Source organism: Tachypleus tridentatus, chromosome 11 (genome assembly GCF_004210375.1).
Source record: "Tachypleus tridentatus isolate NWPU-2018 chromosome 11, ASM421037v1, whole genome shotgun sequence".
Taxonomy (NCBI): Eukaryota; Metazoa; Arthropoda; class Merostomata; order Xiphosura; family Limulidae; genus Tachypleus; species Tachypleus tridentatus.
In genome coordinates, this window is record NC_134835.1 from 42,899,758 (window position 1) to 42,916,277 (window position 16,520).

Here is a 16,520-nt window from a genome sequence, read left to right on the forward strand (position 1 = left end):
TTTGGAGTTATTGTTGTTAAAAGTAATCTAAGGACTGTGGGATACTGCATGAGATCCCTGATCTAACATGAAAATGAGGTAGTTTATTATAATTATTCTTATCTTGTCTGTTGCAAACATCTTTAGGCAATACCCTATACCCCATCAGTTAGTGTTACTGAAGTTGACTTCATGTTTAAATTGTAATATGCTCTGATGAAGACTTAAAGTGTGGTTAACACTTTACTATCTATCTTTATAAGACTGAAATCTACTGACTGTTCAACACAGACTGAATATAAGCATTTACTTTGGTTAATATATATGCTTAATAATTTCTTATATTTATCAAAGAAATTTCTTTACTAACACACAACAGAGACTTTTAAAATATAGATCAAACTATTATTGACCTTATGTGACGTATACTTGTCAAAAGCAAAGTTTTGTATCACTTAATTCACTAGTGTGCAATACAGTCTGTTTCCTCGCAGAAATATATATATGTTTTTGTATATATACAGGTGTATATAAGTATATGTAATATTTGCTATTTCAAAGCTGAATTATAAAAATGTAAGTATTTTGTCATTTTTCATTAAAATTAGAATTTTAGTTTAGAATATAAATGGTCAGTTAATTTTCTGCATATCAGATGTAACTAAATTAAACAAAATTGACATTTACAAAATTCCTGTTCTTTTGTTAATATTTTTTATTGCTAGCTAATTTAATTTTAAGTACTACCATCATTATGTCTGAAGTTTATTTTTTATTTATAATTTTCTCCAATTAGTCAAACAACTGTGAACAACAGTCTCACTTTGACAGAGCTTTAGTTGTCAGACAGATTAGAGCCCTTCAAGTCCTTGAAACTGTCAATTTAATGGCAGGAGGTAGGAAAACATCTTGTACAAAGATTTTTTTTACACTGGAGAATTATTTCAAGAGAGGACATCAATTGATTAGTTTTGTGGAACTACATATTTATTTTTATAACTTGTTGGATTTTAAACCTGTAGAAGCTAATATATGTTTAAGCTGTGATTGGTTAATGTGTTAGTAGCTAATGAAGTTCCTGCAGTGAAACAGGCTAGAAACAAAATGATGGAACTTCAGTATTTAATTTCATTTATTTGAAACCCTATATTTAATTTTCTTAACAGTAAAGGTAGAAACTAAATTACAGATGCCCATAAAGTTGAGTTTAGTATAATTTTATATCCTCCAAACATGTTTGAATATACTTTAGTATAGACCAAGGAAAATTAAATATTTGTGAGCTGCAAAAGGTCTAAACAAGTTGGCTTGCTCGTTTCAGGTTACCCACATCGTATGAGGTTCAAGGCTTTTGCTGCTCGATACAGAGTTCTAGCACCTTTCCGAAAATTGAAACGAAATGAGGATAAAGCCATTGAAGACTGTAAAGTAAGAAGATATTTCCTGTTGTAAAGTTTTCCTAATAATGTTTATTTCAAGGAACACTTATTTAAAATAATATTGCATTGTAACTTTGTTGAGATTACTTTTCCCGTAACTTTTATTTTGACTGGAATATGAACACATGCTACTGCTTGATTACGTAACACAATTGACCAAAGTCAGTTTGTATGTAAGCTCTCCTTTGTTCAAATGTTATGACTGACCATATTTGTTCTTTAATGTAGTCTGAGTTCGTATCATAGTGTGTTTCTATTTCATCATCTTTGGCTAGTACCAGTGAAGTAAGTATACATCACATCAACAATTTCAGGGGGGCCCTACCCAAAAAAGGGGCCAAAGGATCTGTCAAACTTGTGAATTGCAGGCAAAAGGAATAAATGTAAGAGGCCAGGTGTATTTTATAACTACACAACTGGCTAATATCTAGATCAAATGTTGTTTGATTGGTTTTTTTTAAGACATATTGATGGTATAAATAGATGTGTTTCAATAAATGAATCAAAATTGAATAATCTGAATAGATTAACTTTTAAATATTAGTTCTATATAAATATCCTGCTTTACTACTTCCAGAAGCAACTTGCACTTTGTACTGTTATTTTGCTTCACTAAATGTTCAGTATCTCATTTTCAGGAATTCTCTGTTTTCTCTAAAGGTTTTGGGTAGTTATCCATTGACTTGCAGTCTATATGTTAAAAGCAATGACAAAATATTTCTGTTGGCTCTAATTCTCTCAGTGTTTATTTCCAATCTACATTCTATACTAATTTGCTGATGTAGTTTATTAAGTGTGAGAAGCATTTTTTTTTTCTCTTTTGATTCTACCATAAAGTTTCTTTTTAAATAATTTGTTTCTTTATTCTTATTGTATTATATCTGTAAACTGGTTTATTTATTAATATAGGACCTATATTAATTGAACAGGTTAAATACAGCTACTGTGCATTGTACCAACTTTAAATTTAAAAAATGGTCATCACACTTTCATAACACTCAGAAACACATCTCTTTCTACAAATAACTCATTATTTGTACGTTAATTTTTATTCATGCTTCAGTAGATATATGTAGATCATAATATTTACATTTGATCTACATTAAATGGAAAATAAATTTCATCTATTGAGATAATATGTTTTGTAAAACTACTTATTAGTCAAGTTAGGTTAGACTTAAAAGCTGATATGCTCTTTATATTTTGTACTTAAATGTGATTGAACCATTTCAAAAAGTAGTATGGTTGGTTAAACCACAGACCTAAACAAATAGGAACATATTTAGAGAACAATAAGCTAATCTGCATGTACTGCTTATATAAGAAGTTGGAAGTTGTCATGAAACCTCAAAAATCAAATATAAACTACATTTCTATTATTCTCCATTGAATTATATATATCACACATTGTTGACATGTATATTAAATTATATGGGATCTTATAAATAAAAAAATTAGTTCTATAGAGGAATTTATAATTAAAAAGTCTAGTCCAGTTTTAATACTTTAGTAGTTCTATTTCATTTTATGTGTTAATTGTTAATATAGAAAAGTTGTTTCTTATTGTTATATGAACAAAATAATGGATTTAATTTTGCTATATATTTACATATGTAAGTGAGTTAAGCATGATATCTGAGTATTTAAATGTATATGAACTTTCAATTTTGTTATTTCCAGGTTATATTAGATTGTTTCCTACGAGTAGTGGAAGCCCAAGAACTGACAAGTGCTTCAACATCTTGGTCATTAGGAAAGAGACATATCTTTCTAAGGTGTGTATTTATAACCTTAAAATGATAGTATTACAAAAATACAGGGTTTTATTGGGTTAATTATTTCCCCAGCCAATTGCTGTATTATTTTCCAGTCACCAACATGTTAGCTATGTTGTACTTATTTCAGAAATTTAGTAATTATTTAGTTTCAGAAATCCATTTTGATATTATCAGCATAAAATGTTTTATGTTAATAATTACACAAATTATTAAACTTTGCTATTTCTCAGTTCTAATGTATATATAGTATGTGTAATTTAAGATAAAGCTTTTCATATATTTTCAACAAATTTTTTGTTGTTTTCATTTTAGCAACGTAATGAAAATCACTCTTCAGGATAATCCAACATGTAAAACTGTTATTTAGATATGTTACAAGAAAAATGAGAATTATATTTTATCTGTTAATCATAAATCCAACAGACCTAATGTAAACTTAATGCAATATCTAGATAATTGTCTATATTCAAACATTAAATATATTTGTTTTTGTCTTTGGTGTACAAAATGTTCCATTATTTACACATTATGAAATATATATATATATATACTTCTCAATAACATTAGAATGAGTTTGGGTAGGAAATTGAGCACCTATCTTGTTCCTTTTAGTGAAGGGGCACGACAACAGCTAGAGAAGATACGAGTGGAGCGACGAAATAATGCAGCAGTGCTCATACAGTCAGCATGGAGAGGCTGGCAGTTTCGTCGACGATGGTCCACGCTTAAACATAACTTGCAGCTACAGGCTCGTACACGAGGCACCAAGTATGATTTATAATATTTATTACTTGTTAAAATAGGTAAATGAAAATTGATGTGTGTTTATAGGACACCAAATAGACTTTATGGCCATAATCATTTGTCAACATATTGTATATCATATTAGACCACCACAAGAAGGCATCTATATCAACATACAATATGAATCAAAAATGAATATTTAATTTTTGTTTCTACAATTTAATTTATAGCTCCAATTTATTGACATACATTCATAAAATAGTAGTTTAATAAAGTTTTCAATGCAAGTTTTAAAAAAAAACAACATGATGACATGTCATCTGATCCCTAACTGTATGGAAAAGGTTAATTAAAGAAAGTGACTACGTCATGAGAGAATACAAAAATGCATATGATATCAGAAATGTTTTCTGGAGTGAAAGCTTTATTGACGAAAAGGTTACTAAGTCAAAAGCCATGTTCAAATGGGTCCTTTACTTCTGTTGGTAAATTGTGATAGATAGCAGAAAGACCAAAGAAATTGCATCCAGTAACAAGTTAAAAACTACAACTGTAGTACAATCAAAACTTCTGGTATATTCTTTCCACTGAAGGTGTTATTAGTTTCATTGTCTTCTTCACTACTACAAAATGACAATGTTTTCTGTTTGTGTAAAATTGATATCAAAACCCAGTAGAGTACATGATCTTTTTGGGCTTGATACACTATCTTGTGACACATTCTGAATGAGACTATTTAAGAGTTGTAATGCTAGTTATCTAACATTCCTAATATATAGCTAATATTTAATTATTCATCAGTCTTTATGTAATCATATTTTCATCTATACTTAGTATTTTGTTCTAAGAGAAAAAAAAACTGGAAAATCTTTTTCAATACTACTTTCATTTGATGTCTACAACTGAATTTTAAGATTAGTTTTTGACGATCCTACAACAAGTACAAAATGTTACCCAGTTTGCCCATATAACAGGTGTTAAAGGTAACTAAGTTACTTTATTTATTGAAACTTAGGAAGCATATCTGGTATTTAAAAAATGTGATTTTGTTTTATCAGAAATGTTCATCATAACCCTCCTCCCATTACTACCAATGTTTCAAGACCACGCCCTCAACCAATTGCTGGAACTCCTCCTCCTGACTTGGAGAAAGAACAGAAAAAAATTCAGCAAACGTGTTCACTGTTTGGACTAGATCTGGTAATTTTTATTTATGGAGTTGTTGTTTCTATAAGGAATCAATAAACATCTTAATACATATTAACTTGTATAATACCCATTATGACAACAGATAAATGTATTTATTTATGATAAAAATTCATCTGGTATTCACAATGTATAAATATATAGTAGATAAGTAGGTAATGGGTTAAGATGTTCCTTTACTTGATGACACCTGTTAGAATAAATGTTATAGTTTGTACAATAGCTCCACGAGTACTAGTTAATTTTATCAGTGTTAACATTAGTATTTTTGACTTTAATAATTAAAAAACATACATTTTGCTCTTGCTGATAAACACTACAAAAAAGTCTTAATTATATTTCTATCTCTTCTCTTAAAAAGGAGAGACCCCCACCAGTACCTCCCAGTCGATCATACACAGTGACTGGCAACACTAAAATGGGTTATCCACAGACAAGAGTAATAAAAATGAATTTCCCAGGTTTGTTCCTGTATTTTTATTTTATTTTTTCAGATTTTAATGCATTGTGTTGGAATACTATACATTTTTACCATATATATTTTACTATCATAGAAAAATGTCTTTCACTAGTGTATTAGTGGCATTGTGTTAAAGTTGTTAACAGTACTTAATATTCTCTTTCACTTGTTTTTTCACCAAATTCTACTTATATCTTTATTTTAGAAACATTTTGGCATTTAATATTGTTTTTTGTTTTTTATCTATTAACAAATATTAAGACATACTACTACAAATGTTCTTGGATTGCACATCAGTACAGCTTATATATCAAAACTACTTCCACACTTCCAGTAACAACCTGGCTAATTTGTATTATTAAACATCAGAATGAGATGAAATATAGATAGTGTTGTAGTTTGAATTGTTAAAAAGGGCCTTACTAAGTTGGTAAAGCAGTCCTCTGGTGTGTGATGGATCTTAGGTCCATTACTGGACTGATGGAAGAAAAACAAGCTGGCACTCAGTTATTAGAAAGTGTATTATTAAAAACTGTAGTTTAACCCTTTGTTGTGGTTGGTAACTTATTTCTGTGGCATTCAGGAGGTCTCAGCTTTAAATTTGAGCTGAGAAATTTCAAATGGTTTATATTACCATATTAGTGAATGAGTAGTTTGAATTATTAGTTCTTATTTAGAACATTTCCTGGAGATTAAATATGTAAGAAAATGTTTATTAATAAGTAACATCTGTTCCTAGAACTTTAGCCATTAACTGTGTTTAGTGTTCTTACAGAAGATGGTAGTGGAGAGGTTCAGTTGCTGAAAGGAGAAACTGTAGTGGTTGTGGGAGCTTCCCAGCAACGAGGACATTTACTGGTGGAACACAAAAGTCATACAATTCATGTCCCCTATCAGTATTTGGAACTGAAGACCAATGGTCAACCAGCAATTGGCATGTGAAATAACTCTTTATTGGCAAAGCCATTACAAATCATATTTTAAATCAAGAAACAGAGGGTCTTATCAAATAATTATTATTTTGTAATATACCTGGAGTGACTGTAATTGTTTGTTAGAGGTTTTATGCTAAAAAATGGACTGATTAATAACTTGGTTTTAGTATCTTTTAGCAGGAAAGGAATTAGTTAAATAGAATGGTTTATACTTGGGTTTCTGTATGTCTTAGCAAAAAAGAAAAGAGGGAGAGCTGGTTACTGATATTAAAGTTTGATAAGTTACTCTTTGTTTTGTTGTATAGGTAATCATTTGTTTTCGTGAGCTCGTTGCTGTTGTTAAGGCAATATTTTGAAGCATTTCCAATTTGTTTTATTGTCAGTATATCATTTAATTTAATAAACAAACATCTGGTGTTATAGCAATATTTTAGCACTTGGTGTTTGTCATTTGTTGGATTTGATAAGCTAATTGTTTAATTAAATAACATTTAATAGAACTGGACTGATAACTGGAATCAGTATACAATTTTGGCAAAGAAAAGAAATGACTGATTGCCATCAATATAATGTTTTGAGTAATTAATATTTTGTTTCATTTGAGTGAGGTTCCAATAACTTTAAATTGTTTTATACACAAGGTAACATTTAAACTTCATTGGCTTTTATCATCCAGTCATCATTTGATCAAACAATCTCATTCTTCACTTTCAAGTAAGATGTGATGAGATTGTTTGCTTGGAATGTAATATTTTTATAGATTAGGTTATTTTTAGTGGATTGTTACCTTTTTGATAAACTTCAAGGTGGAGTTTTAATGATGTGATTTCAATAGTTTTGAGATGTTTTGTCTTCTCTAATGTACTATGAATGTACAGTTCAAGCTCTGACAAAACAAATTATGAATCTCTTGTGACTTCCTAAGGAACATTTTAAATATACAGAGTAGTCCAAAATTATTTTACCTATTTTCAAGATTTAATAATTAACTAACTAAGGAAATAGTTATGCAGTTTTCAATATATTGTAGCCAAACTCTAACAGTTTTTATTGACATGTCAAGTAGCCTTCTATGCATTCACCATTAGTGGTTCTCAGCATTTATACATTTCAATTCATGTTCACTGCAATGTGTCCATAGTTACAGTGGTAATAGCATCTGTCATCCTGGTCTTTGCTATAGGTGTGCAACATGCAGTATCCTTAACATACTCCCATACTTCTTTCCTGTATTGGTATCTGTGATACTGACTTATTCTATGCAAGCCAAATGACACATTGAGCCTTTTCTTGCATGGTCACCATTTTATAGAATAACACTACCTGCTGAGATGATAAAACAACAATAAAACATGACAATAAAAACTATGAGCTGGATTATAAGATGTAGAAAAGTGCATAGTTGTATTTCCTGGTTATTGAATTATTAAATTTTAAAATTGGAAAACTAATTTTGGATCACCCTGTATATTTAAAATTGAATAACACTGTAGAATCTAAAAAAAAGAAAATTGTTTAAATATGCTGTTAAACAGATTATTTACATCTTCTAAAAGAAACTGATAAAAGTGGAAAAGGAGTATTCACTACATTTATCAGTTTTTTTTGGAAGGGACTCAAAATAACTCAAACTTTTTCTGACATTTTAATGACTTTCAAACTAAAAATGCTAATAAACAGTGAGCCTTGAAACTTATGGAAACTAAAAATTGTGTAAATATACTTTTATATGTATATAGTTAGGAATATCAGTGCCAAGTTATTAATGTAATTATTGGTTGGAATACTGATAGACTCATTATGCCGAAAAAGGAAAGAAAGAACGTTTTGACTCAATTCCTTCTTTTTTGTATAAAACGGGTAATGCCACACATGTGAGTGCAAGACCCTTTCATTATTGTATGGCATTTTATATATTGAAAGCATTACTTTTAATTCCGTCCCAAAAACCTAAAGAACCCCAAAGATTCTTATAATTGTTGTTGTGGATCTGAATGTAGTTTTCTCTTACATGCTTTGAAGTTAGCTTGCATTCGTGTTTTGCTTTTTCTGTAATTTTCTGCACGGATAAACACTAATGAATTCATAGATTGTATATGTTACTTCTCACAAAAGGTTGGAAACACAGAACAAGGAGGAAGGTCTGTCTTTAATCTAAAGTAGATAGGCAACTGATGTATAAGTAGTATCAGTATTGAAAAAGTAATAAAACTAGTGTAATGGCAGCAAAACAACCTAATGTGTTTCATTAATGCCATTTTAAATTATACAACATAGTGTATTAGTTGCAACTATATGCAGAAATTAATTCTTTATTAGCTAAATGACATAATCAAACATCTTGTCCACTGTGTGTAAAAATCGTCTCAAATTGAAAAAAAAAATTTTTTTTCTTTTACTGATTGTGATATTTTTTATCTTTTACTCAGTTCTACAAAATATTGTGCTCAAAATATACTTTTTACAACACAATGTAAAAAATGGTTTAGTTACCAGATTTTTTTTTACCAGGATTACAATACAATGATTGAATTAAACAGAATGTACTTAAAGCATTGTTTAGGTTAATAGCATTATATACTAAGAAGTAACAACATAACCTTTTAAATTTTACAACAGTGGTTTACAACTTAAGTATTATCATGCGACTTAGTCCATATGTTTTTAATACTATATGAAAAAACTAACTTCAATATTTTTATTTTTGCTAAAACTATCAGATTACTGATCCATGTGCATTTTAATACTGTTTGAATAGTATCTTTTTTATTTGTTTATTTCTTGTTAAGCACAAAGCTACACAACAGGTAGTGTGTGCTGTGCATACCACAGGTATAAAAACCTGTTTGTTTGTTTTTTATGAGTTTGTAGACTTACTGCTGAGCAACTAGGAGAAAGGATAGATACTATCAGATGTAGTAACTTTAAAACATTTGTTGTAATACTGCCAGACTGCTACATTCGTGTCTTGTTGTTTTCTTTTTTAACTGTTACAATATCAATTGCAAATGCCTTTCCACAGCAGATGTGCTATAGCATCTCAACTTGTTCCTTAGTTCAAGTAACTTAAAAAATATCTTAGTTTAACACTAACACAATAGTGAGGTTTGAGTGGCTTAGTACTTCCAAATTTTAGTTTCTATCAGTAATAAAATGTCAACAATTTGTGAGACTTGTTACTGTATTACTTTGCTGTTTGGTTTTTTATAATCATAAAATTCATCATTCTCTATAGTGTATTATAAAGGGTGGAGCAGAGGGCTCTTTGCCAAATGTAAAACATTTGCTTTTAGAATGTTGCATGAAGTTTACAAGGGATTGGACGAGTGAATGGTGTCATTCTTTTTCTACATTTATTTTTGTAATAAATTAAGAAGGTTAACATCAAAATATCATAAAAAATGCAATATGTAATTATTTCCACTTTTATACTTAGGGAGCTATGTCCCTCATAATATCTTATATGGTAAATGCTTACACTGTTTTAGTTATCTTCTTATAAGACATTGCTAAATTGGGCTGTATATATACAATTTATAACACTGTAGTAGGAGAGTATTCTAAAATTGAATATAATTTTTATCAACATTCAATTTTATGGGGAAGACTGACATAACATTTGGTGATAATTATTTCCAATATTCTGAAGTAAGTCTGGGTTATGTTTATACATTATCAATATTCTTCTGAAAGACTAGCATTAGATAAGGTATATTTATTACAAGTTTAGATGTTTTGTTGTTAAAATATAAATTAATGTTGATGTGAGTATTTATGTATTATTGCTGGTTGACATTGATGTAATGACAAACGTATGCACTAGTTTTGATGGTCACTCTTTGTACAGTATGTTTAATTAGTTGTTAAAGCATATCATTATTCCTCTGTGTGTATGTGTTTTATGACTTACAGTCTGTGGTTTGTTGCTTCTAACAACAACAAAGCAATTGAGACCTTTAGTCAAACTTTAGCACAAGTAATAGCCCATGTAGAACAATGAACAAGTTAGACGATATTAACTTTGTGGGAATTGATGTCAAAATCTTACTCCAAATTCAACATATTTAACTAAGTTTGTCATTATGAAGTCCAAGAATGTAACTTTTTTAGAATTTCAAAACGTTTTACCATTTTCACTATACTTGATATATTTGTCAAATAGTTTGGAAGCTGCACATGTATTCCATCTGGTTTCAATTAATTTATGTAATACTTCTCTGCCAGACATTTATAAAAGTGTTTAACTAATTTTACACTAAAGTTAAATGTAACAAAACTAGCAAAACCATTCTGAAAAGATTACATTAGTGACAGATAGTTATAATATCAGTACTTATGTTACTGGTCTTAATAGTCATAGATTTCTAGTAACATGGTGTTAGTTTTTCATGGCAGTGATAAAATTGGTAGGCATGCTGTTTGGTGTTTATGATGTAATTTTTTCTAGGTGATGATAATATAAACTATAGTGTGCTGATGAAGAAAATAAGGAGACCTTTCATATAGCATATTTATATATACATATATATTTATGTATGTCAATGTTAACTTCTGTCCATCTGTTAATAATTGTATATTTTGAACCAAATACCATTATAAAGACAGATAATCCTCAGGGCCATATTTGTACAATATGAAATTCCGTTTACTAACAGCATACACAAGTTCCATATTCAGTCAGTATATGTTTAAAGTTTGAACACTGGTTAATTATGTCAAAATATACTTATGCTTTATAAGCTTTTTATTTACTTTCCAAACATTAAATGTCCATTCATTAGATTGGTTATACTTGTAAATGAAATAAAACTTCAGTAATTATATTTTTTTTTCATAAGTTGTAGCTTTTCTCTTGCATCAAGTGACTTTTTCAAAGCAACAAATCCTGCTTAAATAAATTTACATTACAATTACTCTCAGTTCCAATTAATTGTATAGCTAAAACAAACTGTTAAAAGTAAATGAGACAGAGAGAGATATATTATTTGTGGAGTTGTTTACTTTTTCTTTCATAAATATGAAGTATGTGAATGGACATATTTGTACAACACTTAACTAAGAACTGATTATATTACAGTTTATATGTCAGTCAGGTTGATAATAACAATTTGCTACATACAAATATCTCAAAAAGGTATACTTGAAAGCCTCAATTCTCTAAACCTACTTTGGACACTGAAACTACCCACTCACAAACTTACCTCAACTGTAGTTCCTTTTACTTTATGTATTCAGAAAGTCAGGTGAAATACAGAAAATACTGAATACCTTAAAGCTTTGTCACAATACAAGTCTTGTCATTTTTTTTAAACAGTGCTTCAGAAGTTAAATTTATATGCAGTTTAGCCGTTTCTTCAGCTGAAGCTAACACATTATGTATGAGTGTAAATTAAAAACATTAGTTGTATCATTTTATGTAATACAACCAAAGTTGGTGGGATAGGTGTGTGTTCTTTACTAACTAGAATTGTTATGTTTTGTAAATATTATAAATGTATTAACATTTATCTGTACGAGTTCATGTCCAGAAAAACTTTCACCTCTGTAAATAATTTGTAAATGTAATCAATAAACAGGTGTTCCAATTCACTTACGATATTTTTTTCACTCTGTATGTTGTTTGTGAACTTTAACGTCTTTTACGAACTGGCTTTTTACTGGAGTAATTATAAAGATCTGAATCGGAAATAAAGTGCACTAACTAATTTTTTTTTGCCGAAATATCGCCATTTGAGACCTAAAAACATGCAATTAAATAAAAGTAAAGTATCTAAACCTAAATAATAACAACATTAACATTGCTAAAATAAAACGTGCTATTAGTTCTTATCTATAAATCTGATTTGTTAAAGACTTACTAAAATTATTATAAATTTAAATTGAAAGTAATTGCAGGTTTACTTGCCTAACAGTTTGATTAATGACATAAAAGTTGTCATGAAAATTTATGTTTTATAGCGCCTAGAGCACCACTATATTCGTCATATCCTAACGGGCCTGATGAGCCATGGTATTTGGTGTGATGCCTCGTCACCATACTAAATGGCATAGTATGGTTGACATACACTAATATACTTTCCTTTCACTCACGGATTCTTAGAATAACTGAATTTTTGAATGATGATAAAATTTTACACATGTGAAAATAATGAAATTTTGAAAGAATCAATTAAAGAACTGCTAATGCTATAAACGTAAATCGTAATTAACAAGGCCATCCTGCTAAATCCTAAAGAAATTCTTATATTAAATTCAAGTCCAATAATTTAAACTAAGCCAACTTTATACAGAACCACTTAAATAAAATCATATTATGCCAAGATTATTAAACTCAAGTTGTTTAGGTAAGTTTAAATAGACTTGTTGAGGCATATCTTCATACTCTCAGGTTCTATGCCAAAACTAAATCCACTTAATTATTAACAAAGCAATCTGGGCATGTTGTGACTAAGCCTACTCAATTTACTTTGTTTCACGAAATGCTCCTGTATAAAAGCTGGTCTGGTGGTTAGGGCATTCGACTCGTAATATTAGGGGACCGGTTTTGAATCCTCGTCGTACAAAACATACTCGCTCCCTTAGCTGTAGAGGCGTTATTATGTGACAGTGAATCCCACTATTCGTTGGTAGAGTAGCTCAAGAGTTGGCGGTGGGTGGTGATGACTAGTTGCCTTCCCTCTAGTCTTACACTGCTAAATAAGGGACGGCTAGCGCTCTTAGCTCTCGTGTAGTTTTGCGCGAAATTCAAAACAAACACATAAATATAAAAGCTAGTAATAATGCACCTAAACCTATCCCAGTTTTAATATTAATGGAAGAACATTCTGTTATACCTACATTAATTCAAATTTTAATAGGTTTGAAAAGAGACATCTATACTTATTAATCCATCTTTATAAGGTAGACTTTGTTTGAAGTACAATTTCAGGAGATAATTGCCACGCCTACCTGTTACAACTTCTCTTACACAAATTGTTAACAGTTCTCTCTGACATTTTGTACAATATTATTTAGAACCTCTAAAATGATAAAATTTTAACGTACACATGATGTATTATATTACGTCGTTTTTTACGCGCACAATTGATTACTTCCAGTTGGGCATAGCTAATTCTTAACAAAAATGGTAACGAATAGTTAGCAAGTTATAAAAAAAATAAAAGTATAAAACAACCTTTGTTTTGTGTTCTGTGTTTTTAGGTGTATTTTTGATTAAATAAATCATTTAGTGTAGTAGACAGTGTCAATATTATAAAAACAGACGTATATTTCGTCAACAGCAAAAGGGAAAAAAAAGAGAGATCCGGAAAGTTCTATATTTTTTGGTTTTCATCCTTATTTTTTTATTATTATAAATGTAACTAAAGTACAATTATAAACGTATTAGCACAGATAACAAATAATAATTTTTCACAAAGCATGCTCACGAGCAACTCGTTTATTATGTAATTCGGTATGGTAATGTGAGCTTCAAATACTAAAGTGTTTTTTAAAAGTTTTGTTTGTAGTTGAGCACAAAGTAACACTGGGCGGTCTGTGCTCTACCTACCACGGGTATCGAAACCTAGTTTGTAGTGGTGTAAGTCCACAGACATCCAACTGGGGAACTTGTTTTGGAAGTAACAAAATTGTATGATGAAGCTTTGTTCTGTTTTATTTTTTTCACATGTGTGTTGTTTTTTTTGTTTTTTTTTAGAATTCGGGAGATTTGTCAAGAATTCCAGGAGTCGGGAGAAAATATTAAATGCCATTTCGGGATACTCCCGACGAACTGGGAAGGATTAGCAAGCCTATTCTCTACTCTATATTGTTAAATTCTTGTTCGTGATGACGAGAAACCCACTTGAAGTAAAAATGTATTCTCAAGACAGCTGATATGGATATTAAAACTTTTATTAAAATAAAGTAGAGAACAACGTTTCAGACTTCTTGCTTCAGTTGCAGTTTCTCTGTTAACCTAAATATGACCTAAAAAGGTCAAAACGTTGTTCTGTACTTTATTTTCATTAAAACTTTAATATCCATACCAGCCGTCTTGAGAATACAGTATTAAATTCTACCAAAGAATAGCACTGTCATTAACTGTACTGATTTGAAACAAACAATCAGAGATATTAAAATTAAATTTCGTTACAGAGAAAGGAAAACAGGAACAATCACATTAGCAGAATGGCATACCAAATTTTGAATTTATTTTCGCATGATACAAGTGACTGCATGTTACTGAAGCAATAAGCAAATAGCCGGGCCTATATCGTAATAATAGTGATAATAATGTTCTAAGCTATATTTTCCATGTTATAATTAAGTTCTAGAGGTTAACATTTTCATGTAAAACCTGTTTCTCGAAAAGCAGAGTTGTAAAAAATTCTAAAATATGTTTTTTATGTTCACTTAAAAGTACTTTATCAAAACGTTGTTCCAGTAAAATTATCCAACCGGAAATCTAACATGGCCACGTGGTTAAGGCACTGAGCTCGCAAGCTGAGGGTCACGGGTTCGAATCTCTGTCACACCAAACATACATTTTCAGCCGCAAGGACATTATAATGTGACGGTCAATTCCACTTTTTGTTTGTAAAAGAGCAGCCCAAGCATTTGGCAGTGGGTGGTGATGACCAATTGTCTACCCTCTAGTCTTACACTGCTAAATTAAGGACGGGTAGCACAGATAGTCCTCGTGTAGCTTTGCGCGAATATCAAAAATCAAATAAACAAACATTATCCATCCTGATATTTACTTGAGCTAGAGTGAAAATAGTTATTTACTGAATAAACACTCAAGTAATAAAAGTAAAAAATACACTCATGTGCAGTTCTTTCAAACCGTACATGTATATTGCGGATCATAAGGTCTAGAAACAAAAACCCTCTATGGAATATATTTATCAAACTATGCAAATTGACAGTGAATAGTAGTGATGTAAGATATTTTTTTTTTTTTTTTAGTTATCTAGAACACATTTCTTGTATATAATTGATTATTATAGTATTCAAAACTACACTTAAAATTTAAGCCATCTCATGCAGGCAAATGTCCGTGAACTTATCACAACAGTAATGCCAATAATGAATATTGTACAAATCTTATCGTTTCAGAATAAACTATATGACGAAATAAAAAAAAAACAACAACAAGTACACGAGTTCAACCAACTATATTATGTACAAAATTTTTTATTCAGATTGAGAAGCAACTAGTTTCCAAAGTTGCCACAGTCAAGCCTTACACATACGGAGTTGAAAATCTGCTCAGCACAATTGAATGTCCAACACTTTTGTTGTGGCGATATACTTCACCCATAGCTTCAATCATATTATTTTTCATTTATTTTACAGCTGCATTGATCTTCTTGCATCGTGACATGATGCTGTAGTCTGGCTGCATTCCAGGAATAACATTTCAGGATTCTTTATTCTCCATAACGCTGAACGGATGAAATCCCCCAGTTGTAAAGTTTATAACTAACTTATCAAGCGTGATCTTGGATACACGTTGACTCACCATTATGGATATTACCTCGGTTGCTTATTTGATGACTCCTTCTTGATGACCTACCTCTTTCGAGTTTGCGAAGTTAACTCTGTGTATTTCTCTAAGTCAGCTGGGTGGGCACGCTGCAAAAAGCAATGTGGACTTAGAATATGGACATATCGGAAGATATAAGTACGTTACATTTACTTCAACTTCTAAGCTGACAGCCAAGCACTTGTGTTACTTAGCTATTATTCCGCATTTTTTCTTTAAAAATTCATCTATTATTAGTTATGTGTCCTGTAAAGCCATATTACTCTTAGGTTAGATGAGGTTTTATGATTTCGTATAGTTTTTCCATGGCTTTTATTCGATCCTTCAGTTTTTTTTCCTTATCATATATAAATTATTTAGTTAGTTTTTGTTTTGTTTTCGCCCAAAGCTACACGAGGGCTATCTGCGCTAGCCGTCCCTAATTTAGTAGTGTAAGGTTAGAGGGAAGGC

The 16,520-nt window shown here is 30.3% G+C and overlaps 1 protein-coding gene across 1 annotated transcript in view; it reads left to right on the top strand.

The window, feature by feature from the left end:
- The window catches only part of LOC143232040 (unconventional myosin-Vb-like), a 229,144-nt gene extending 217,014 nt beyond the window's left edge, over window positions 1-12,130 (top strand). Inside the window, 7 exon segments of the mRNA XM_076467051.1 lie at window positions 776-875; window positions 1,301-1,407; window positions 3,099-3,193; window positions 3,809-3,964; window positions 4,999-5,140; window positions 5,508-5,607; window positions 6,382-12,130. Coding sequence (XP_076323166.1) covers window positions 776-875; window positions 1,301-1,407; window positions 3,099-3,193; window positions 3,809-3,964; window positions 4,999-5,140; window positions 5,508-5,607; window positions 6,382-6,548 — 867 coding nt within the window. The 3' untranslated portion in view covers window positions 6,549-12,130.
- The last annotated feature ends 4,390 nt before the right edge of the window (window positions 12,131-16,520 follow it).